Below are 26,491 nucleotides of genomic sequence, written 5' to 3' on the forward strand. Positions count from 1 at the left end.
CTGGTTCACAATATTTATTACAATCTATTGCTTTAGATAAACCTGCTGTATGGTTAGTAAATCCAAACCACATTATAAAAACCAACAAAAAGAAGTTACACCACAAACCACATCTCTGTAAAAGGTATGTAATGGAGGTGAACAGAGTCACAACCTTAACCATGAAAGTAAGAGCACAATGAAGATCCTCATATGCAAACACAGCTCTCCTGGTGGCAGATAATGAAGGAAATAAAAATCAGACTAACAGTACTATGCATAAGATAAGTAAAAATCAGGGCAATATTGTTATATCTGTATACAAAGAACACAGGGTCCTTTTAAATACCCTTCTTTCATTCTTAATGACCTGTAAACACAACTCTCCCAAACCATCTTCCCTCTGTACCTCAACTAGTATATAAAGATCTATACAGAATGTGCAAATCCAATATAAGTATTTTTAGGCTCTCTTCTTCAAATAGAAGAAATACAAGGTTAAAAACATTAACACCACAGATTCCCTCTACCCAGCCTCTGCAGAAAGACATCAGTAGCAATACCGCCCGAGACATCCAAGTCTTACAGAAGTAGCAAAACACTAGACCAAGAAATCCATGAAAATGCATGGCATATGAACAATAAATACAAACACATGTGGAAAGGGAAAAAACAGTTACCAAGGGAAACTATTAACACTGGCAAATCAAAGTGAATTAGGACTTGTCAGCCTACAGCAGATCTGTTCCTAAAAAGCACTCACATAACAATGGCTTAAGTACACCTACAATGCTGAGATCCAGTTACACTTTAGGCAGACAGGCTTTATTAGTCTACTTGTTCATTAAGAGGCGATATCTGGTAGATACATGCCATGCTCCATACTATTTAATAACTACATATTTTTAAGGATTGCTAGACCAGGATGCTGAGAGTCAGACAGCCAGCTATTGGGTTCTTGGCTACTGCTACCTTGTCATTACCACTGCACAGATTCCTTCTGCACCGATCAAACCTTTTAATATCCCTCATACCAATCTGCTATAGATTAAAGTTTGTGGAAAAATAAGTTAGACAAAAATATTACAGCCTACAAGGAGTATGGTACAATCCAGTTTTTGTAGTTAAGACTTCTGGCCCAAGAGTAACTTAAGAACAGTACCAGCCTGAGCAGAACACAGTTCTAGCACATTTAAAATAGAGAGATAATGAAATAGTCTGGATTTTACTTCAATGCTGGAACGTGAACCAGGGACCAAATAACTTCATGTACACAAATCTCAAGCGTAGCCTAGAAGCTCAAGCAATAACTATAGTTCACTCCCTTCAGAAGTTGCTTTTCAGAGTGTTCTTTGCTTTTTGGTATGAGTGCAGATATGAACTTCTTGAATAGTCTCTGAGCTTCCACTCATGCCAAAAGTGAACATATTCAGTGCAAAAAACACACAACTTAATTCCACTTACAGCTCTCAAATGGAAGTAAAAAGAAAAAAAATGCTTACTAGTGGTATCTATTGTCTGACTACCTCCTGTGGAACTTCTGCTTATCAGAAGGTCAGGTGATAACACTGAATATCAATAAAAGGATTCCTTTGGCCAGCATTTAAACATTCCCATTACTGAGATGAAAGTAAAATTATATTTTCTAAGTCTAGAAATAGGCACAGAAGCCTCCTCTATGCCAAACACCTGGTGATCTCCATGCAACACTGATACAGCTGCAAAGACTTTAAGGGAATTTTTTCTTTTTTGAAAGAACTATTTACATACAAGGCCAAATCACAACATTGTCACCTGATGGAGGTAAGTTTTATAGTAAAACCTGACTTGTGGTGAATGCCCAAAAGTTGTCTAACAACAAGTTTGCAAGGCTGGAGTGCAATACAAAAGTCACTACAAAAATCAGTTTATATTCTTCATCTGAGTACCGAGAGGTTCAGTGTAGTTGCCAGCACTATAACAACACAGTTAATGTCATTTTCTAGTAAATCAATATTGCCAGATAGGTACAGTCAGTCCACAGTTAAAATTGAGTTCTACCCAGTATAAGAGAACGTAGCAACAAGCCTCAAATATCTGAGGCATCAACTTCTTAAGTCATCAGTTCTGATTATTGACCATGACAAGGTCAGGTGTCCAACGTGTTGACTTCTTTGGAGCAGAAATAATGCACAACTATTGCATTAGGGTACCGAGCAAATGCACTGTAAAGAGACAGAACACAAAAATCAACTGTCAATACAAACAGTTTTCCCTGTTGTAAGAAGAACATCCAAGTCGTGTCAGAATCAGAAAAAGATACATGAGAGTGACATTTTGCTGTTTAAATTACAGCCTGAATATATTATCAAGAAAACCAGACAGAAGAATTCTATGGACTTTGAAAAGCATAATTAAAAAAAATAGTATCTATTTTCATTTCTATAAGCACATTACTTGAATGTCAATGGTAACAAAGACTGGATGACATGCTGACATGATTGACCTTCAAAACCTTGTTGAACTTAACAGCATTAGAAAAATCCTAGACAACTAAAACAACACTGCACATGCAAATTTAAATTCTGACGCTACATGCTACACACTAACAGCAAAACACTGAATATGCACAGCAGTAAGTATATATAGACCTACATTCATTAAAATGTTTTGGAGAAAGAACCTTTCCCTATCACTGTAAATGCTATCAATATCTCAGAAGGCTTCATATCAACAGGAGAAGCAATGAATAAGCTAGTCATGTGCCTATTTAGTAGAGTTCAAAGAGGAAAAAAGTGCAAATAAAATCTGCATTCTATACAAAGCCATAATTACCTATCAGGAATGGTAGAAGAAAAGTTATTGGCATCCAGGTATCGAGTGAATTGGTTCTACTTTTAGAGATCTTAAGATAACTAAGCCACAAAATGTAAATCAGCCAGGGAACCACAAAGCCATCAGATACGGAAAGCTATTACACATTTATCTTAGTTTGAGATTCTTTATACCATCCTTCTTAATTTTAGTTAAGAAGCAGGTAGCAGGCAGTGTTCTTAGAAAATTTTCCAAATTCAGTATGAGAAGTTATTTTCTGCCTTCTAGAGTTGTGAAGTAAGAAGTCTTAGGAGTTTCTGAAGGGATTGTATTCTCCTTTGTTGAAAGCAGGATTAAAATCTTGCAATAAACTTCACTGACTAAAGCTCTGATGTTTTCCCAGCCACGCAGCTAAGCAATGTAATTTCCAATTCAAACACTTTTCAAATGTCACCCTCATACTGCTGTTCTCTCCGCGTATATACACATTCCAAGCTCTGTAACATTCTTAGTTTAAGTGTACAAGATTTATATTTGAGTCACTTTCCCAAGCTTTAAGGCATATACTCTCACCTGTTACCTATCTTCTTTTTACACACAGTGCACACCTTCTCCTCTGTAATAATGCACTTGACTTGCTGATGCAAGATCCGCTCCTCCTGGACCTATAGAAGAATTAAAAAAAAAAAAACACAAAATAAAAACAAACCAACCAACAAAAAAACCCACCACATTTGCTCAAAAAGCAATGCCACACCACAGCTCCCTTCTAGTCCAGTGAAACCGAAACCTGTCATAACATTTAGTTTTCAGTGGCTATATCCACATTATCAAGTTATACAGGGCAGAAGAAGCAGGTCTGCAGAGCAGGTGGCATTGAACATCCAACACCCACACTACATGAATTGCAGGAGTTTACTTTCAACCAGTCTGGTCCACAGGCTAAGGCGCTCTAAGTACTAAGGGGTGTTCAGCTGAAATACTGAAGTGCATCATCTGGTTTAGTTTATTTGAAAGAAATCCAGGCCATGCTCTCTGAAATCATCCTGCAACGCACACCAGAGCACAGCGAGTCCAGAGACTCACAGCAAAAGCACACACCTCATCCAAACTAAAATGAATGTACTTGCCATCTCCCAGTAAAGGGACATTCAATCTACTTGATGCACATCTACTAATTTCAGGTGCACTACAGCACCATCTAGAGGACACGCATTCCGTGTAAGGAACAGTTAATAGAGATACTGAACATCGGTTTTAAAACACCATTCCCATAAATGACAGGTGGTGGGTACTTACTCTCAGAAACTCAGCATGAAGAAGATTCTTGAGTACTTGATTAAATCTTTTCTTCTGGGCATTTTCTTCAAGGACTTTCTCTAAGAAGATCCGAATCTCACTAATCTGTGTATTTGCTGGGAGTAGGTTTATCGCCTGGAGCAAAATATACTTAGTTAGGAAAAATTAAAAAGGAATAGAGAACAAAATAGAATTGAAATTTTAGCTCACCACTGTTAAAATATCTTCACTTGCCTACTCCAGTACCTTCTGCCAACAGCACAAACCAAGTACTTGCAAGTGTTTCTTACCTTGGTGGTATCCAGTTTGCTGTGATGTAGTTCCAAAACCTGCAGAGCAGCCTGCAGATTGGCTTGAGGCTCCAGCACTTCCATCTTGATTGGTCCCAGGCAATGAACACTAGGTGGGGAGAGATACATCCGGAGCAGTGACAGATAGACCTGTTGCACACAGAAGGAAAATTCTGAAACTACTGCACGCATCCGCAATTGACAGTGCTGGTAGAACCCCGCAACCGTACTAGTAAGTGTACCCATGCCATTCAAAATTCTGGAGTGCTCATTTAAACAGCTTTTATCTTAAAACAAACACTGAAAAGTATCAACAATGTTCAAGGCCTTTTAAGACTTGCACTCTATGCTAAGGTTTTTCTATAAAAGTAGTTTTAAAGACACCTCCCTCATCTTACATAACTCATTCATAATCTTTAGAAACCAAAACTTCACTGCTTTTTAACATTAACTTCTCTGTAGAAGTATGTGGAACACGCACAGTATTTTGTCTTCTGAATTCCAACAGTTTTAGCTACGGAATATATGGTCAACTCCTGTGATACATTAATATTGTAAAAAAAAAAAAAATTTTTAATCATTTAGCAATTCCTGAATTCCAGGAGTTTATACATCGGCTCCTGTCCACCTACACAAACCCTGAAAAAGTCTGTACAGAGCAAAAACTACAAACACCCTAACATGGTATGAATAGTCTAATACATCCTTACCGAAAAGGAAGACTGTGAGGATGAAGCTACTTACATCTTTGTTGCCATCTTTGTTTCTGTCATAATGTTTATGGCAGTAGCTAGAACAGAGAAGAATAGAGTGAAATGCAGGGACAGTTTTGGAACCCAGAGAATCAGTCCACAGAACTTAACATATAAAAGCTTTGATTACTGAAGCCAAGCCAGGTGACTGTAGATCCAATTCTGATCAATTAATCAAGATGCACAACAAAATTACACCATTTACTCTGCATTACAATGATGAGAAAGAGGGAGGTTTTGTGCAGGTCTCCCACTTTGAATCAACTTTAAAAGTTTTCATGCAGGAACTAAATTTAATTCAGCTGTGTAAAAAAGGGAAAAAAGATGTCTCCAATCAACACATCACAGCAAAAAATATGTGTAGATAAATCCAATTGCAATATCTGAATGACAAAGAGGACGTGTTTATAGTGTACACTGCATACCAAAGCTGCATGTCCTCTAACAGACATTTGCTGAAACTAGCTTTAAAAGAAGCTGTGTTGAACAGGCCCCAATGTTCAGATATACCCACCAGTATCATAAAATCATAGAATCGTTTAGGTTGGAAAACACTTTTAAGATCATCCAGTCCAACCGTTAACATAGCACTGCCAAAACCTCCACTAAACCGTGTCCCTAAGCACCACATCTATACCTCTTTTAAATAGCTATGCTGCTTCCTTTATATCCATGGTGGAGTGCAAGTATCAGGCCTCTCTGAGTATTGCTGCTGGATTCAAAGTCTTGCTTGCAAGGTCAGCTACAAGAAGACCCCAACCAGTCTTACATCCATAGAATCATAGAATCATTTAGGTTGGAAAAGACCTTTAAGATCATCAAATCCAACTATAAACTGCCAAGTCCACCACTGAACCATGCCCCTAAGTCTTTTAAATATCTCCAGGGATGGTGACTCAACAACTCTTCCCTGGGCAGCCTTTTCCAGTGCTTGACAACACTTTTGATGACGAAATTTTTCCTAATCTAAACCTCCCCCTGGTGCAACTTCTGGACATTTCCTCTTGTCCTATCACTTCTTACTTGGGAGAAGAGACCGACCCCCGTGTCGCTACAACCTCCTTTCAGGTAGTTGTAGAGAGCAATGAGGTCTCCCCTGGGCCTCCTTTCCTCCAGGTTAAACAACCTCAGTTGCCTCAGCCGCTCCTCATTACCCTTCTCTGGACACGCTGCAGCAACTCAGTGTCCTTCCTGTAGTGAAGGACCCAAAACCGAGCACAGTATTCAAGGTGTGGCCTCACCAGTGCCCAGTACAGGGGCAAAATCACTGCCCTGCTCCTGCTGGCCACGCTATTGCTAATACAAACCAGGATGCTGTTGGTCTTCTTGGCCACCTGGGCACGCTGCTGGCTCATGTTCAGCCAGCTGTCAACCAACACCTCCAGGTCCTTTTCCACCGGGCAGCTCTCCAGCCACTCTTCCCCAAGCCTGTAGCATTGCATGGGGTTGTTGTGACCCAAGTGCAGGACCCGGCAGTTGGCCTTGTTAAACATCATGCAACTGGCCTCGGCCCATCAATCCAGCCTGTCCAGGTCCCTCTATAGAGCTTTCCTATCCTCAAGGAGATCAACACTCCCTCCCAACTTGGTGTCACCTGCAAACTTACTGAGGGTGCCCTCGATCCCCTCATCCAGATCATTGACAAAGATATTAAACAAGACTGGCCCAGCACTGAGTCTTGGGGAACACCACTTGTGACCGGCCACCAACTGGATTTAACTCTATTCACTACAACATCAGGTAATTCTATTTTCACCCAAGTACTTCAGATTCACTCAGAAGGTTCCCTGACACAATACATCTACCAAAATGCCATACCTTTTCAAGAGAGGATTCTGCTTACTGAAGGAGCTTAACTTTGCATCTGGGCTAGTAAACATGTCTCAAAATCAAAAGGAAGTAAAATATACGGAAGTTCACAAGCTAAGGACAGGTGGAAACAAAGTCGTCCTTGATGACAGTCATATTGCTCTAAAGAGCAATGACAGAAGAGCATGAAAAGGTAAGCCTGAAGAGTTTGGAATCATCATCGGTAAAAGAGCAGCTCCCTGGAAGAGCCCAAAAGTCAAGAAAACATGGAAACCCGTAAGAATCTGAAGGCTTACAGCATTCATGTTCCACATAGAGCAACATTTCACTACACATCCTATCCACAGGGTAGTCAGTAAAAAAATTAAAAAGAAATTCTTACTTTTCAGCCATGTTGGTATCCTTCAAAATATGAACATAGATGAACAGAGCTTGCTCATGCTTCCCCATACGACCCAAGAGCAAAGCACGTTCTTCTAGGAGACCTAGTGATAGCATGAAGGATTAGTCAGTGGCTACACAGAGAAATGACAACATAAGCTCCATTAGTGACCAGATTAAGAGAAGGAACTATAGTCTGAGCACCAGTTATAATGACGGTGAGACTAAGTCTACTTCACACTAGTCTCAACAACATTTTATGAATTCTTAAGTAACCTTAAGATGCAACAAACTTTAGGTCTGTTGATCAGTTCAGGCTCACCAAAAATTTAGGCTAAATAAGTGACGAGAGACGCCACAAGGTCTTAGGCCAACAGTTACAGGGATCCTGCGGAGACTGGTGTGTATACAAACTCTGTTTTTGCTGGCACAGTTGGGTTTACCAGTCGCCTACAACTACAGATACAGTCATCTTTTCTGCTTCTAGTTACTGTGATTCTACAATAAGTGAGAAGGTTTTACTGTACAACGCCATAAGCTAGGGTTTAGTTAACCTATGGAAACTGAACTCACCATCAAAGGGGAAGTCACTAATTAGTCGACTAGGTTCATACCAGCTAGATTTCTCCAGAAAAAGTAGAAGCTTTTTCCGGTAATCCCCCAAGTCTCCTCCTTCCTCCCCAGCAGGCACTGGAGTTTTGTCTGTATGGAAGAAAACAACATAAGCCTCGGTAAGACAACTATTTCACTGCACTAGTACACAGAAGACAAACAAATAATTATGAGGAGGAACCAAATGCTGATAAAACTGTTATATGGGCTGGGATTCCAGTGCACCTGCCAAATTACTTCAGCTCCCTAAAACACATGAAGTGGCTGGTTAAACAATAGACTTAGTTATTCACGACCCCTCCCTACCCTTAACGTGTAGAGTTCAGGGAGCAGTAGCTGCCAAAACACTTAATCATGAACAATGCATCACTTAGTCCCTTAATATCTCTAGGGAGTCAATAAACTAGACTTCCCTACAAACCCACAACTTCTGTTGCTCCAGTTCCTTCATCACTTGGGATACCCCTTCTTCTGGATATGAACAGGAAAGGCTTACAGCAATATACTGTGAAGGCTCCCCCATGGTGTCCCTTGCCCCATGTCTTCCCATCAGAAAAAGCTAAACATACCTGCAGGGAAAGAATTGAGATATTCTTTCATTAAGCCCTGCACTTTCTCACAGTACAGCTGGATCAGACAGTTGTGAAAGTCTGCACCAGTTTCTTCCCAGACATGAATGATGTGTTCCTGTAAATACATGTTCAGGTTCAGTTATAGAAACTTCCTCCAGAAAGTAATTTATTACAAGCAAGCAACAGTTTTACGCTTGCCTTTACCAAGCATGACTTCATGATTTCATGTATCTTATTTTTCTTTGCACAACTTATGGCAAAGCTAGCATTCTCTGAGACAGCATCAGGCTCCAACACCTGAAGAACTAAAGCCTTACACACAACATGTTGTACTGAATGTAACACACTAGTACAGTTTGAATTCTTACCAGATAAGGAATAGTCAAACTTTTAAAGTTTTCTATCAAGAAACTGAGCACTTTGTCTCGTGGCAAAGCTTCCACTTCTGGGAGGTCTTCTGTAAATATCTGATAAACAAAATTTTATTCACAGAATGGTGATTTTTTTTTTTTTTTTAGTTTAAGTGCCAGTTATTTTCTGAGGCACTGAAGCCCAACCTATCATCACGTACATACAAAGGTAAGCACAAGTAGTATTAAAGAAGTCTGAGCTGCTTATTTAGGCACTTAAAAGCTATCTTGCATCTGAAAGGATTAACAAACACCCCCATTTCTGCATTAGTTAGCGCTCTTCTTTTACAGTGCCCAACACTTCCCAAATATAGAAAGTCAGTTCTATATCAAAGAGGAACGGTAAAATAAGAAAGGCAAATTAACGTTTTACATTTAAATATTCAGTCAGACTCTTGTGCAAAAGCATGATAACAATAACATTAAACATTGTATCAAACATTCCTAGCTAATTATTACAAGATAAGGTATTCCAAGAATGGAGAAGCATGAGAAAAACTGCAAGGGTGTCCTGCTTTATCTACTCCGATTCTTACCACATTACTGAGCATAGAAAAAAATGATTTAATTGGATTTAGCGTTAATAATGGCTTCTTACATTGAGTTCTCCTGATCCCATACACTGCACTAAGAATCTCAACGGCAAGGTGCCTGTTTCAACCACACTTACCTTTAGTCCATCTTCAGGAAAATCCCTTAGCACCCAGACAGAGTAGGAAAATACCAAGTGTAAGTTCTCTACACCTAGAATACAAAAAGCAGCAGTGCTCAATGTTAAAATCCTAAAGATTTATCTACTCGCAACACAAGCGGATGCCTTCCGAGCCAGCAAAGCTTAATTTACAGGAAGAACCCGGTTCGGGTTTTTTTTCTGCTCAAGTGAAGCAAATCACACATTCCAGACTACAGCCACAATTTCATTACTTTCCAAACACGATTTTAAAATGGAACTCAAATAATAAGTGCCTCCAAACATAAACAATTCAGACCAAAACAAAGCTCAGTTGTCTTAATCGCATTCCAAAAGTCTTCCCTTACAATTTGTTTTTATCAGGGTAGAAAAAGACTGTACTTTCACTTGTGTAATTTCCTTCAGTCCATTTCCAGCCTGCCAGTCTAATGACTTCTACAGCAAAAGGGTCAAACACTTCATAACAAGTAGTAAAGCATCATAGTACTGAAGTAACTGGCATAGAAACTACATGACAGGTAATAACTCTTCCACTTTCAAGAAAATTTAGGACCTGCCTCTTTAAAAGAGTACTTTTGGTTCACAAAAAGTTTCTAAAACATGTAGGGAAAAACATGACTTTCCCCCCACCCTCCTGATCGGAATCCACTGAGGCATTCACTGCCCAAACAATGCAACAACACAACTACACAAGAAACAGAAACCTACACCAATCCTATAAAGAGGCAGCCACTGTTTGCTTTTCTTCATCCTACATCATCATCAGGAGTAACTTATTTTAAATATTTAAAACAAGCAGCATCTTCACAAGAGCAGTATTTTAAAAGCCAGATGATGAGTGCTATGACGTAAAACAATTAAAATAGCCATCAGAAGAGACAATTTCAAAGTTTCAGAAACAAAAGTGACCCAGCAAATGGCGCTAAGGTCAGGGATCTGAATTTCGCTGAACTTCAGTTAACTTTCTGAATTAACAGGGCATTGTATGGTAATGGGTTTGCTAGCCTCACTGAGAAAATACAGATAAAGGACAAATCATAGGAGCAAGTTCTTATGTAGAACAAGAGACAAAGAAGAGAAAATCTCACTCGTTAGAAACAAGTGTAAGTTAGAATAGCTCTTTTCCAAAGCAAGTTGCTTTTGCTGAAATCACAACAAAATCAAACATGAATTTACAACCTACTCAAAACACTCAAGACAGCAGAAGAGGAGGAAGTCAAAGCTTATAGGTCAGAATACTAAAAGGCCAACGTCACATCACACCACACCAACAGAACAGAAGCCTGCAGGAGTTCTTAAAGGAAGTAATTATTGAGAAAAATATCAAACTTGGCCAACAGCGTAAGGCTGTTGAGATGAACAAAGGTATTTCCCTCAAACTACTCACTACCAGACTAGTAGCGTGATACATGTAAAGAGTTGTGCATTTAGAAATAAAGAATATTATTGGATGAGAGAAGACTATTCTCAAAAGTAGCAAAACCAAAAAAGGACTTGGGAGTTCACAACGAATACTCAACCAAGCAAGTTCCTACTATGATGCTGTGACCACCAACCGCAACTGTTAAGTCATGACCTAGATCTACCTATACACATGAAAACAAGAACTTCATATAGGATTCTTCACCTTAGGAAAGATACTACAAGACTCAGCAACTGGAAGTGAGACTTTCAGCTGGAAAGCCTAACCCAGAAGTTAGACTTTCCTTTGTCATTGATGGTAAATCATCACTGGAATATGATTCAAAATACTACAGTGTATTTTCTACGAAGGGAAATTTTTATCAGAAATAAGGAATGTTTCTCACTAAGATAGCCAAGCTTCAAAAAGACACTTGTGAACTAATCCCTGACCTTTGCCTTATGCAAGAAACCAGACAAGATGACAAGGACACCCTTTAGCTTGATAAGTCTCTAGCAAGTTGCTTGAACCGCAGAGCAACTGCTAAGCCCAACAAGAGTAACACCTTCACAGAAACAATGCTCTCCTTCACACTCACCCAAATGCTGCAGATATTGCACTGTCCTCTCATGACCCTTCAAAGGTGAGTTGGCTTTCTTTGACTGATCCACCAGTACCTGTAATGCTTTCAGAAAAAATGAGAAGGTTCATTCCTTTGTAACCACAAAAGTACCATTCCACTTGAACTACAAAAAAGTGCATTCTTCCTGTTCTGCTACCAGAGACAAAACAAAGTTTTGTTTTAAACACACCGGCCAAATGGGTCACAGGAACAAAGACCAATTTAATCACAAGACAGACCCAGAAACAAAGTCTCTTCAGAGTATTGCCTGCTCACTGAAGAGAAGCTGAAAATCAATACTAGGAATGCGTGCTCCTACTCCTTTCTCTCCCCACCCCAAGCTCATACCTACCTTTCTCATGCAGACCTTTCTTCTCATACAGGATTATCAGCTCACTATATTTGTGTGCTTTCTTCAGTACATGCTCACTCTCCTCAATATGGCAGTGATTATTCTCCAGACGTAACAATGGTGCCACCAGTGCTACATTTGTCTGCAAGCAAAAAAGGAGCACTTAAACATGTGCATCTCCTAAGCTTATGGTACAAAACATGAGTTGGAACCAGGGCAGGGGGACCTTATAGCATAAGTAGTGACAGTTCAACCTCTTAGATTCAGGCCCACCTTCATTTCCTGAAATTGTTGGAACAGAAAGAAAACAATAAATCAGAGCTATTCCCCCCCCCCCCTTCTAGAACAGAGGTCAGCTTTGAAAAACACTGTTGACAGTAAAGATTGTACTCTCCTGCATTTAAAAGTACAAGGCAACACAAGAAGCATTCATTTAACTTCAATAACACAGGCAAGGCCACATTCTTTTGGCAGAGGCAGCGACCAGAAATGGACATATCTGCTTTATTCCATTAAACTACACCTTGACCAGTGAACAAACTAGCTAACGCCAAAAATTTCACAGATTGTTTTTAGGACCAAAGACGGATTGTTGTGTGAGAATGTCTGAAGTAGCTCCTTTATCATCCTTCTCAAACGTTTCAGCCTGAAATTCCAACAGAGCTTGCATAGTAAAGAAAAGGCCTCTAGGTCAGGCTGAAACTCACATGGAGGTAACACTTTAACAGGGTGGTATCAATGATTTGTAGCAGCTTCTTTTTGGATTTGATTGTGGGTGTTCCTTCCATGAGCGGTGAGGTACTGGACTGATGGTCAGAATCATTTAGCTTCTTCACCAGCTGACTTCTTTTCTGCAGGACATGAAATGAAATTTTAGGAGGAAAAGGCCACTGATTTCTCTATCCTATCTCAGGATATGTAACCCACCAAGTAAAAAGACTAAATTAAAACTTCTTTAAATATCAATTGTTTCCTGAAGACTTTTTATTGTTACTAACTATTCAGCACATCATCTTTCCAACCACCTTCACGTGTATACATTTGGTTTGCAAATTTATAGTTTTGCAAGATGTCCAGAGTCTTGAGAAAATAGTTAGAAAGAAACTCGGTTACCCTGAACAGAGACATTTTAGAGAAGTCAGGAGACACTTAAAGCACCTAGAGAACAATTTAGGTTTTTAACTACTAGGCACAAAAATTACCCTCCTTCAGACACAAGCTTACTTTTAGTCTAGTAAGAATGGCAACAGAACAACTCAGATTCCAGATAAAGAGGACAGGAAGTTATACTACCCATTACCTCCTGTTCCACTTAATGCACACGTTTGTCATGTCTCCTGGATAGAGTGCCCTCCACAACAGTCACCAAAAAAACCCCAAAAGATCAAGAGCTCAAGCCCTCTTGAGGTGGCTACTAGAAACAAAATACTGGACTCATATTCAGATCTGGTCCATGAGTAAATTTTGTCCAGTCCTCACGTAAGTTACATGAGGTCTCCCACATACCTATGGGGGACTTCACGCTTTCCAGTTCCCCTGCTTTCTCATCATTTCCAACCATGAAGACAGCCCATTAATGCTAGCATGACGGAGCTGGAGTAGGCATACTGCTTCCTGCACAAAGTTAACCAACAAAGTATGCTGAAACTGAATAACCCTGCCCTAAAAACATATATAGGAGCACTCACTTGAGTAAGGTAGTCTATCAGAGCTAAATGTGCCTTCTCCAGCTCTGCCCCAGAGAGACCTGGCAGGGGGTTGGGATATTGTAGCTGTTTCCTGTAATCTGTGGGCAGGAGGTCAGGATACAGACCCATCACATGAGTGGGATCTAAGCAAAAAATAACTAGTATTAGTATCCATTCATAACATTATTTTTGCAAATTCTTAAATGTATGTAACCTTTGAGCAAGCTTAGCTTTCCAACACAGCTGTTTGCAGTGAACTTTTATGTCCACAAGGTTCCCAATAACAGGATTTGCTTATTACAGAAAAGAAGCTAAAACAAGGCAAAAGAAGCAAGACAAAGACTATTTCAAAGTCCAAGCACAAGTTCCAAGCTGTACACTTGGCACACCTGGAGGACAAGCCATTATTATAATCCTCTTACTGCTCTTCTTGTGGAATCCCAGCATTAACAACTCTGACAGTAGGAAAGGATTTCTAGGAACAAGCAATGTTTTAAGAGATTTACTGTGCTTTTGAAACAAGAACTGAATAGTACCATCTGTAACTAATGAGCATTAGTTTTCACAGAGTTTAAGCAAATTCAAAATTACTGCCCCCTAATTTAAGTTCAAAGTCTTTTAGTTCTCAGTCATTTTCTTTCATTGTAATTTTCCAAAATAAATACGATGTTAAGTGTCATCAAAACAAGTAAAAGTTGTAGGTTTAAATGCACATGGGATGTGCTGCCACCAATAAAAGAATCTCAGTCTTACACACTGTTCTATGGTACAGTTCAGTCTTCAGGAGTTCTTCCAATAATCCTAGTATGAACCAGAGGAGTAGCAACAGAGACTCCTTTGACTTCCAAAACCACAGAAAAGTTTCCTGGCTTCAGCAGTTTGGTCCATTAAACAGGAAATAGGGTTAAGGGTCCTCAGTTTCGTCCAAGTCCAAGGATTTAGCAAACCTATAGATGTTCCTTATTTTTCATTCCAAGCTACAAGTAGGCTTTTGGCAGTTGCTGAAACCCTCAGCTTCAAGGGTCTGTGCACATGCTGTAAAACAGCCTACGATACCAATGTATTTGGCACAAAGGGCAAATTCATGATTTAACCTAACTTATTGGAGTTAATTAAGTACTATAACCAGTTTCACAAAAAAAGTTAAGTAGCTGCTAGGCTATGTGCCATTCACAGGGGACTGGTCTACACAAGAAACCCGTTCCAAAACAAAAACAAAACAGAAAACAACCCCCTCTACACAATAGTCTGTGACATTCATTTCATTCCTCCTAACTCAGGTATCTCAATGCCAACCCAAGCATTTACCTGTACCAAGCTTAGCAAAAACTTGCATGGATTCATCAAAGCGCTTCTGGCAGAAGAGGTTGAAGGCATAAAGGTTCTTTATGTGGTGAATTTGTTGTCTCTTCTCACTATCTGAATCATCTTTCATTTCCTACACACATACAAATTAACAACATTAAGAACTTGGGCCTCGTAAATGAGAATGAAACACACTACAGAAATAACAGGAACATTATCCTTTGGAGTGAGAGAGAATAAAAATGATAGTCTTCCAAAGTGAACACCTCTGATGGTGACTATCAGCTTATTGTGTCACTAAGATCACCTGGATGGTCTGAAAGATACTTCTGGTTATCTATATACTCTATCACATCAACTATCTCTTAACTTATTTGCCTTTTCAAAATTTTTTTTCAAGTTAGCAATACAAAATGCAACTAATTCCTTCTAATGTAGTTCCAGGGAAGTTTCCAGAAACCAGAAAATCCTGAAACAGTAATAGCAATATAATTAAACGTACTGCTCCAGCATCTCTAAGAAATTATTACACTTCAGGAGTAATACAGAAGGCTGTTACAAAAAATTCTGGTCATTTGACAAAACAAAACACACACCTCCAAGCAAAACTGTTTACAAACAGTCTAAAAGAAAGTAACCAATTAAACAGCTAAGAGAGATCATCTTTCAGACACAAGGTGATATCTCAACATCTAAACAACAGAAAAATGACAGCCCAAAACTAAAACTACAGTCAAAAAAGGCTAGAGTTTACCAGCTTGTGGAAAGTGGACAGTAAGGAAGAGGTTAAACTCTCCAGACTGGCTACAGTCAAGCAGAAGACGAACATCCTCTTGCGTACTTTTGCACAAGTGCATCCGCTGCGAACCAAAAGGTTTTTGAGTACTTACTGCCAACTGCAAAGCCAACTCAAACTGCTTGTCCTGCAGAAGCTGCTGGATCTGTGTGGCTATGGACACTGGAATGAGCCGCCAAACAAAATGATTACTTGCCACGTATATAATATTCGTGCTGTAAGCAAGACAGAAAGGTCACTTACTAAGTTCCAGCACTAAGAAGAGAGCAATAGCCTAGCCAAACAAAAAAAAACACCAAAAAAACCCCAAACCAATCCTCGTTATACATACATTCATACACACTGGATCAATCAGATACAAGGGCAACTTGAGCCATATTGCAAAACAGAAAGGAGAAAAATATATCTCCAGTGATGAGAAATTCCCAAAGACGCTTAACTCTATAATTTACTCCTCAAGGTATGGCCTCCACCCATGTGTTCATAAAAAAACAACATACTGCTTCAATGCTAGTACTTAAGCTGAGGGACTTAAAAAAAGCTCTTCCTCTCCCCGTTTTTCCAGAGTGCCACCATACACTCAGACAGCCCAACAAAAGTAATAATCAGTTATACTCAATACCCTCCAGAGGTGATGAACCGTGGTCTCTGCAGCTCGATACTCTGTACCAGCAGCCGGGGTTCCAAAGTGCGGATCTCCACATACCTTGGCAGAACAGCAATGATATAGGGAGGCTGGTGTTCTATTAGTGAAACAAGTAAAAAATATAAGCTGATCGTTCTCAAGTATGCCTTCAAACAAGCCACATAAGGCTTCTCTTCAATTCCCACACACACACCTTGAAATGTGTCCCTTTTTTGCTTACTAAAAACAAAGCTCAATGCCCAACACTGACAGCAATTTGCTAATAGACCACTACCATGCTTTTTGTTCATCTTTCAACATAAGGAGTTTCTGTGGCACTGAGGTGCTCAGAACTACAGTGCTTTACCATACTACCTTCCATTTCAAATTTTGTCCATTTATAAAAGATATGCAATATGCCTATTTCCTGAGGAGACAGGCATGCAGACTAGTAGCAAAGAAACAAAAATAAACACATGAAACCTTCCACACTCAGAGTACAACCTGAAATACTTTAGCAACTCTCACACTCCAAATGAAGCTTCTAAATACCAGAAACATAACGATTTTGTCATATACAAAGGAGTAAAGAAGGAAATTTTAAATAATTACTGCTAATTCTCACCCATGGCTATAGGAATATCTGTCCAATTCAAGGCACATTTCTGAGTACAGACCCCTTCTTCATTGAGCACAACCGTTAGATCATCTTGGCCAACTGCAACTTTTCCATCTGCTACAGGAGCTACCAATGGTTCCAGCTGTTTCCCTGTAGGAAACAGTTCTTTGATGGATCCTTTTCCATCCACCTAGGATAACAAAGAAAATTAAGGAAAAAACTGTTTTGCAGAATAACCTTAATTTCAAAGATGCATAAGACCAAAGCCAAAACCCCACTGGAGAAATTTTAAAACCCAGACTAACCACTAACAGGACAAGAACAATTTTAAAGAGCAGCAACAAAATTTTCTGTATATCATCATTTATTTTGCTTACACATCATTTGGAAATAAAGAGTACTTTTGTGTCTGAGATGATGTATTCCTGTTACTATAAAAGTAGCTGAGTACATAATTCATACAGGTTTATAGACTACATAGCACAGTAGCAACATCAGTTAAAGTGTCCAAACGCTTCTAGGTGTAACCAGAGGATTTCATTTAGGCCAAAACCTTCATATGGTTTTATTCTGGCACGAGCGAGTGTTGCCACATAAAAAACAAACTAAAAGCCAAGCAACCTGCCTAGCCTTTTTCCCTGCCCTAAGCGCTCGTTCTTGCAGCCACATGCTGTCCAGGGAACTGAACCCAGCCCTGACAACAACAACAAAAAAGTATCTCCACCAAAGAGCTGATTCACAAGCAAATCTAACAATACACTACTACCAAAATGGAGAATCCTTCTCCTTCAACTCCCACTACACTAGTGCAAGGGAAGCAGCAGGGACAACTCAAGCATTGTTACAAATCAATAGCTCACCAGCACAAAAACCAACACCATAAAAACATGGGGGGTTTTTCTGCCGATTTAGTGAAATGAAGACATTCAAGGAGGGATCAGTCAAGCACCAGAGTCAACCCAAAGTAGCCTTTTGGACAGTAAGTCCCCACTCTAGTTGCCTGAGCAGCTGGCACAACTATTTGTACCACTAGAAGGGCAAGAATCAATATCTAGCAGAGGGCTGCAGAAAGGCATCACTTCTTTTGTGAGCAGTGTCAGTTTGAAGTGACTGTAAAAATTACTGTGTATTTTCCTATTGACTTCAGATCAGTGTTGCCACATGTATGTGTACATGCACATACATATATATGATGTACCTCATCTTCATCTCATTTTCCTGTAATATCAGCAGAAGCCAATTGTAAAGGCAGAAAAGAGAATCAAGTATCTGTCAAGTTAAGCATAAGTGGAAACTGCGATACTAAATTAACAACAGTAAGTTTAGAGACTTTCAGACTGAAATGAATACAGTTCAGCAAGAGAATCAAGAAAAGAAAAAATGGTTATGCTCCACTATCTGCCAGCTAAGGAGGTACTCTTGGTCTTTCCCTTTTAGAGCTATCCCCTTTCTTAATACATTAAATAAAATGCAAACTGCGTTTACACAGACTGATGCCAAAGCAAAATATACCTTTTCCAATGCCCTTTTTCTGCAAGAGCTTCAAACACTGGCTTCAAGAGCGATAAACAGAAGGTAACTTCCTGACAAAACACCATTTAAAAGGACACATTTAGACTGCCCTGACCAAAACCAGAGGTAGCAAGAGTACCGTATGCTGTTTTCCATGTCTGTCAGCTGAATCCCTGAGCATAGGAGAAGCCTCCGTAGGGCCTACTGCTATTCAAATCTTCTTAAATACTGTATTCCAAACCCCACTCTTACCCGTATCAGGTAATAGTCCCTCTTGAAGCCTACGCAGATAGAGTTTTCACACCAGGCCATAGACTTAGGCACATCAGGTACACTGAAGTCCCCCTGAGGAAAATAGGTTATTAAAACAGCTGTTACAAGAGAAAAGCAGAAGTCAGATCTGGCACCAGAGTGTAACAGGCAGCACTGTTGCTGACATGGTATTCCCCACCACACAAGCCTGACTTCTGCTGGTCAAGGAATGGCAGTATTCAACTAAAAGGCTAGATCCATGCACAGTAAAGAGGTGTGCTCTGAATTAGCTGGTAACTTCCTAATGAGCAGCCTAGCTGAAAAATTCTCTACCCATTTCCAATGGTTATTTTTATCATTCTGGTATTCACAAGTGCAGTTCTACGGGCTTGTTGTCAGTAACTACCTTCTGACTTAATGACATACGTGGAAAACTTTGGGTAGAAGCAGACCCACTTCCATAGTGCTACAGTCAGGTGTACATTTATAGAGGCTGAATGCTAATACATTTCACTGACTTACAAGCGTACTAGAAACAGAATGTTAAAATATAGAACACAGCCTTTAATTTAATTTATGAAACTGTATTAATGCCATTAATTGCAATTTCAACCATGTGTTTTCACTTTTATTTGCTGCCTCATCATTAAATCACTGCAGAACCAACAGGAGTCAATGCTCTGGAAGTCAGCAGTGCCTCTGAGTAACAGGAACTGCACAGCAACCAGTAAAGAGCAACTACACTCTCTGTTGAGGCATGCTAGGCTACAGAAACAACACAACTCACCTGCAGTTCATGGAATTCTCTGTCCTTCCAAAAATAAAGTTGTAGCTTCTTCCGCACTGCCACGCACATTCTCAGCACCTCTTCTCCTGTATCTGACTGCTGTGAAAATAGACAGGCCTAACTCATAGGCAGTCACAAACTAAGAGGCAAGTAAGATAATACAAGGCCAAAAGAATGTTCAGCCTGAAGCAAAGCTGTCAGCTGAACAGCAGCTTTGTTTACCCATGCCAGAAGGGCATTCCCTAAACAAGGAACCACACAAAGAGAAGGGGGGCGGCATTCTTAAAAATGAACTTTGGCAGGGATTGTGACACCAAGAAAACATTAAAAAGAAAGAAAGAAAAAAAAGAGCACTAAAGACATACACACACACAAAGAGAAGATAAGTAGAGAGCTACCAGCCCAGCCCTGAAGACTAGGGTAAACAGCTTGAACTCTATGCAGTACAGGAAAGGGGAGGAAATGGAACAATGCAAAGAATATCTTATACTGACAGATAAAAACATTAATAGCTGTTTAATATTCCAGCCTGTTGGAAAAGTTTCCTGACAAGAAATACTAGCAAACCTAAGTGCCTGTACACACAAAACAATAAGGCATTTTGGAACGACCAGATTTAAAGGTGCTTTTAAAGACATCACTGGTTTTAACACCTAAAAAACCCTAAGTACTTACTAGAAAATATTTAATACTAAGCTTCCATGGGGCAAAGAGGCAAAAAGTTATAAAGAGCACTAAGCTATCTCCTTCTAGTTATGAATAAGGTTTCTGAATGACATGGCTAGGCTGAGAAACTCACTTGGATATAAATGAGTCACTTAAACCACAGCATATGAACAGAGGATTGCTATAGCTTATGGAACCATTTTATGGCCTGAATGCTATGAGGCTCCTTGGGCCAATACAGTTTAACAGAAACAAAGATGTAACAAAACCAGTGATGGAGATGCTTGGTGAAAGAAACCGCTATGAGCTAGTACACTGGCAAACTAAGGGAATAGCTTTTACATTGAAGAGGATCTTTCAAAAAAAAAAAAAACACAACAAAAACCGAACAGCACTGACACAACACTCAAAAGTTACTACAGGGTAAAAATGCCTTGAAGTTTTGTATCAGGAGGTTAAAGGCTACAATCACAACACGCACAGCAGGAAGGTATCTTATGAAGGACAGGAAGAAAAATAAGGTGACTACACTAAAAATTGTTGCCTTAAGCAAAGCTTCAATATCCAGTAGGCACTAATTTTAAAAAAGCCCAAGTACCCAAGCGACTTGCATGTAACACAAAATTAACCAACTTAATCTATACAGCAACATAAAAAAGTTAACCTTATTACAAACAGTAAGAACATCTGTGCCATTGTGTTCCTCCTCTTACCTTAAGATCACAAGTGAAGAGAGTTGCACCTTTTGCCTTGGAAACGGTGGTGATTTGTTGAAATGTCAACAGGTCATGGACATAAATGTTATTTTCTATTTTAAACAAAATTCCAATTATTATTCAATATTGAAAACACACAGAGCTCATTGCTAATTCAAATAAGTTATCACAGTTTACATTTGCATAAAAAGAACTTTTGAAAGTAAGAGCTGCAAGAAAGGAAGAAGAATGTTTTCCCAGAAGCTGAAAAATAAGCGCTAAGGCATATACAAATACAAGACAATAAATGCAGAAAAGACGACTAACACCAGCATTGGTAAAATTACATGAAGGAACTGAGAACTGGTGCTAACCAAGCAGAGGAAGCGGGAGTGGAAGTGACAGCAAGCAGGCCAGAGCAGAGCAAGTTCAGGATGGAGGATTGTATGAACAAAGACCATTTTGAACTGGCTCCTGAAATTAGTGGAAGTGAATGGTTGCAAATGGAGGGTGCTGTGGTCAAGTTTTTGTACGCACGAGGACGCAGGCAGCAGAGATCTACACATGCTGGAGTCGGAAGAGCTGGGACTTGGAGATCATAAAGAAGGAAGTAGCAACATGAGCAAAAAAAGACATAGGAAGATCATAAGATTAAACAAATATAGCCAGAGACAAGCAAACTTAGATCTTCCACAAGAGGGTAAAAGATGGCCATCTGCATATAAACGGAATTCACTGTAATACATCCACATTAAGTTTCATACATCAAGTAAGTTTGGACAGACGTTTTAGCCCCTGTCATACAGTGCACACACATACACATGCATGTGTATATATTTCTATATATACAGATACCAATACAGACAAACTATATATACACACACATATATACACACACATACTTTAGTGCATGTATGTATTATTCCATTTTTAATCGCCAAACTTAGCGTTAATGCTTTGCTTTCCAAGCTGGTTTATGACAAGCAAAGCTGCTTCTCAATCTATGCTGCATAATGCTTCCTCTGCTAAGTGAAAAAGCCTAAAGCCTACGTCATGACTTTTCAACAACTAAACTACTACGTAGGTGTGTGGAAAGGGTGCCACATTCTGCCAAGTAACTGCATCGAAAAGAACTTATTAAACATTAAAACATTTTATTTTCACTTACCTAATAGACTGACCAGAATTTTAAACTGAGAAACAACACGAATCTGAAAGAAAGAATTCTGTTAATTATTCCATTCATAAACTAAACCTGTGTAAAAGGCTTGATTACAGACAGTCTAAGAAAATGCATCTTAGATACTCTTAAAATAATGAAAACAGCAAGGCAGCTATCTATGCACAACCTGCCTCCAGCTATCATATAACACCCAGTTTTTACAGGCTAGCATATTCAGCTTGCAACATAAGATGTTGGGTTTTTTTTACCAGCTTAGAAGTGGTATGTTACTAGCACAGAAGTACTTCTAAAGGATATGCAGAATGTTGCTGAAAGAGGCTGCATAATATTTGAGATAAGTGCTTATATTAATACTCAGGAAAACAATGACCTAACATTCTGAGGGGAAAAAAGAAGAAAAACCACACAAAAAAAAACCCCAAAGAGAACATGAAACATTACTAAGACTGGCAGTAGATAACCAGTTACTCGAGTTCTAAATTCCAAATAAGCGGAATTACATTCACACTACTATAGCACTTTATCCGAGAGTCAAATTATATATTACAGTTCATTGGCGTATTATCATAATTTTTTCAAACATTCCCAGTCAGAACAGCTGAATATTTACTGCTAACAACAGTATCTCCATAAAAGCCAAAAATAAACTTGTATGTTCCAATTCTTTGCTTTCTCCTTTAGCAACCAAACCAAGCTTATTCCTATTACAGGAAGAGTGGGCAAAAACACCAGGCTGTGCTGCCTCTAGAAGAATCTATAGTTTTGGGGAAATCTTTTGTTAAGCTTAGCAGAGGTTCCAGAAGTATATTTGGTATTTCATTTCTTGGCTGAAAACACTTGAAAACTGTCCCCCTGTCAAAAAGATGGTATTTCCTACCTGCTGAATCTTTTTTGAGAAGTTCTTGTTGGATTTCTCTAGTGTCACTTCAAACCTATTGCAACCTACCAAAAAGATTTGAGAGAGTATGTAAACTGAAGTTGCCCTTATATTTATGGCTAAATATATCTTATGCTAAATAGATTACAAAGAATTATAAAACTTGGCCACTTAACACTAGAAGAACTACTCTTCTGACATATCTGTGCTATCTGTTACTTATGAGCTAAATGCATCAGAAGGTCTTCTACAGTGTCAGGTGAAAATTTAAATTACACTTCTTGTACCCATCATAGGACTTCATCAACATTTTTGCCTTACTGGAGTTTTAGATTACAAGAATTATGTTTAAGTATTTGGAAACCCAGAGATACAAAGATACCCATAAAGACTTTATCCACACCAATCAAATATCAGCAATTTAAATTTCTAGGGAGCACATCACTGCAAAGTAGACAAGGAATAAACACTACACCACAAGGGTTTAAAAGGAGTGTTAGGGATAAAGACTTACAGACACTTTCTGATGACATAACCTCTCCTGGCATTGATGCAAAAAAGGGGGAGAAATTTACCACGTGAGATAAGACACTAGCAACTCAAGACTAACATGTTCTGACTGGAACAGATGGCCTACAAGTTTCAGAAAAAGCAAGCTGAACTCAATCTCTAGAATTCAAGTAGCTACACAAAGGAACATCTTTCCAAGAGCCGATGACCTTGGAAACTGATGGGGTTTTTTCTTTCCTGTCTCCTACTACACTACAATACTGTGCTAAATAACATCAGTCTCTACAGAAATAGCAGATAATGCTAAACACAAATCTGTTTAGTCAAAATCCATTTTAGCTAAACCAAAAATAGAATAGTTCTACCTGTGGCATCTCCAGAATAGATTATGGACACTTAGGACTGTCAAAGAGGCAGGAAGAAGACTAAATGTCCGACAGAACTGGTTAGGAGGGATCCGTCTTCCCCATCCCATGATGCTCATGGACCCACTGAATAAAGTTGCTCTTTAACTAACCCAGTCCGTCATTGATGGAAGACAAACATCAAACCTCCAGCAACTAGTACACTGCACTTCTGTGCACACCACATTCACAAAAACTACACTAATTTACTATAAATTCAAACATATGGAGACTTGCTATTAAACATACTTTAAAACAGACAAAAGGCTGATACTACTTGCTATCTTTCTTGCACATCTGATAAATGGTATGTACAGCTTCATCAAAGATCCCACACAAGTATTCATTAAACTATGTAAAAAAAAAATCAGCAGTTAAACAGACTTGTGTTAACATCACTATAACCTCCTGAAATGTGGGAAATAAAAACAGTATAATCAAGTTTTTGTGCCATTCTTAAAAATCAACTTACCTGTGTCTTTCTTGATCCTGTAAAGCAGAAGATGCCCTTGTTTGGTACCAACGAGGAGCCATTCCTCTACAAAGACAGGAGAAAAAGTGTCTGATTAGTTTCAACAAACACTGCCCTTCCCAGCCAAAATACATATATCAGAACACTTGGAAACTTATTTCAAATGCCAATGAGGACTTTCTGTGGCAACTACATGCAGGTCTGCTACCATCTCTCTTGTGGAAGTACATGGAAGTAGATTCGATTCTCAGAAGAGGATGGCCAACGATCAGGCAGTAAAACAAAGAATACAGTCGAGACATCGCATCCCACTTGTTTATACAAAGGTAAAGAAGCAAACCATTGCATCTTTTGTGCAATCAAAAGAAGCAAAAAAATATTCTTCAGACACTACTGTCTCCCAGAAAGGAACACTGCTACATAATAGGAAGAACTGTCAGGAAGAAAGACAGACAGTTCTATGTGGGTTTGTTTTGTTTTTTTTTAAATAGTCAAGTGTTGATAAAAACTCTCTGGAATAGTCAGATATGCCTGGAAGGACAGTGGCAGCTTTGCTTAAATGGCATTTGAATTGCTTGGACAACCAACAGTCGTTTAAGACTTACAGGAAAGAACCTTTGTATACACAAACTCTGTGGCAGCTTCAGTCTCTTCCTATTTACAGCATTTACAGCATACAAAAGGCATAGAATCTTTATTCGGTTTATGAAATATGACTGAAATTCTTCCTCCCTGATGAAGATCATATAGGAGAGAGGCATACACAAATATTTCTTTCTACATCTAGTACTCCCTCATTACCAAAGATATTTTAATAAAATCTTGTTTTCTGCATGACCTTTTCTCTATTGTTTGGTAGAAAAGTTGCAGGGAGAGAATTGCACCTCTTTTTGCACCACCTTACTATCATACACCTGTGGGTTTAGGCTTTTGTCTACTTCAGCAAAATAAATGCTTTCCAAGACATAAAGAAGAAAAGCTTCAACGCAGAATAAACTGTCTTACCGTGTTCTCTACCACATAACTCTAGTATAAAGAAACCATGCTTGAACATGGCACTACTATTCAAGTTATAATTTTGTTGTTAAGACAGATTAAAGGGGTCACAGTTCCACAGTGTCAGCAGGTTTTTTTAATTACCAGTTTTGTACTATGGTAGCCCACCTTATGGGAACTGCTCAGGCAGTCTGAAAAGCCTTATCAAGCCTTAAAATTACAACAGCTGGAGCAATCACCTGACCAAAATCTTGACTGCCAAGTTCACCCAAAAATATAACCTATGCTTATACACCATTAAGACAAGCAAACAGACGCTAAACCTAAGACTTGAACATACTTTCCAAGATAAACTTTAGCCATGGGGACGCTTTTTAGCGATGAAGTAAGTAGCCGACCCGCGGCCGTAGCACGGGGAGTCATGGCAGCCTCCCCCAGAGCAGGGCTGCCGCCGGGCGGGCCGGACTGCGGGCGGCAGCCACCGCCGGCACCCCGCCAGCGGAGCTTGGCCCCGACAGCTCCCCCCAGCCCCGCTGCGGGCACCGGAACCGACACGACCAGCCAAAACGCGGGGAAAGGCTCCCGCGCCCCCCGCACGCCTGGGCCTGCGAGGCGGCAGGGCCAGCGGCCGCCCCACCGCGGGGCAGGGCGCGGAGGGCCCCAGAGCAGCTGACAGGGCGTCCCGGCCGCCCGGGATAGGGGAGGGGAGCGGCGCGGCCCGGGCTGCGGGGCGGCTGCGGGGCGGCACCCCCCACCCCACCCCGGCTCACCCCAGGCCGCCAAGCAGTCGATCTGCAGCGGCAGCTTCTCCAAGATCGGGACGTGCTCGAAGGCGTCGTGCATGGCGGCGGGTCCTCCCAGCCCGGCTGCTACAGCGTCCGCCGACCGGGGAGAGGCAGGAGCGGCGGGAGGCTCCCCCGCTGCACGGCGGCGGAGCAGCGCAGGGGATCGGCCCCGAGGAAAGCGCCGCCGCCCCGTAGCTCCCCGCCCTTCCCGGCAGCCCCCGCGTGCGGCCCCACGTCCCGGTACCGCCCCCTGCGCTGTTCCCGCCCTTGCCTCGCCCCCTCAGGGCCCCGGGGCGGGAGGAGAGGTACGGTGGTGGCGGCGGGAGCCGTCTCTAGGGTCCTGGCATGGCCCGGG

General features: G+C 40.2%; 1 protein-coding gene across 2 annotated transcripts; it reads right to left on the minus strand.

Moving 5' to 3' along the window:
* Positions 1 to 26,351, minus strand: VPS39 (VPS39 subunit of HOPS complex). 2 transcript variants are annotated; one of them, XM_075105648.1, is made up of 25 exons: positions 26,122 to 26,351; positions 24,356 to 24,421; positions 22,970 to 23,034; positions 22,078 to 22,120; positions 20,928 to 21,022; positions 19,549 to 19,647; positions 18,762 to 18,854; positions 17,004 to 17,187; positions 16,376 to 16,496; positions 15,848 to 15,968; positions 14,961 to 15,090; positions 13,653 to 13,795; positions 12,672 to 12,815; positions 11,965 to 12,106; positions 11,589 to 11,675; positions 9,568 to 9,641; positions 8,856 to 8,954; positions 8,485 to 8,602; positions 7,877 to 8,005; positions 7,305 to 7,407; positions 5,106 to 5,151; positions 4,362 to 4,511; positions 4,072 to 4,206; positions 3,346 to 3,437; positions 1 to 2,183 (listed from the first exon to the last, which is right to left on the minus strand). In XM_075105648.1, exons 1-25 carry the CDS (start codon positions 26,192 to 26,194, stop codon positions 2,108 to 2,110), a joined length of 2,628 nt encoding a protein of 875 aa, XP_074961749.1. In that variant the 5' UTR covers positions 26,195 to 26,351; the 3' UTR covers positions 1 to 2,107. The 2 variants fall into 2 exon arrangements, with proteins under 2 accessions (XP_074961749.1, XP_074961748.1); XM_075105647.1 differs by lacking the exon at positions 22,970 to 23,034 and having other exon boundaries at positions 26,122 to 26,337.
* Between the last annotated feature and the right edge of the window lie 140 nt (positions 26,352 to 26,491).

This window comes from Phalacrocorax aristotelis, chromosome 10 (assembly GCF_949628215.1).
Source record: "Phalacrocorax aristotelis chromosome 10, bGulAri2.1, whole genome shotgun sequence".
Lineage (NCBI taxonomy): Eukaryota > Metazoa > Chordata > Aves > Suliformes > Phalacrocoracidae > Phalacrocorax > Phalacrocorax aristotelis.

Coding starts and splice junctions, on each gene's coding strand:
- VPS39 (XM_075105648.1), bottom strand. CDS start 26,194: ATGCACGACGCCTTCGAGCACGTCCCGATCTTGGAGAAGCTGCCGCTG. Junction 8,955..9,567: donor TTCCTGAAGATGGACTAAAG/GTAAGTGTGGTT, acceptor TTTGTTTATCAG/ATATTTACAGAAGACCTCCC. Junction 4,512..5,105: donor ACAAAGATGGCAACAAAGAT/GTAAGTAGCTTC, acceptor TGTGTGCAACAG/GTCTATCTGTCACTGCTCCG.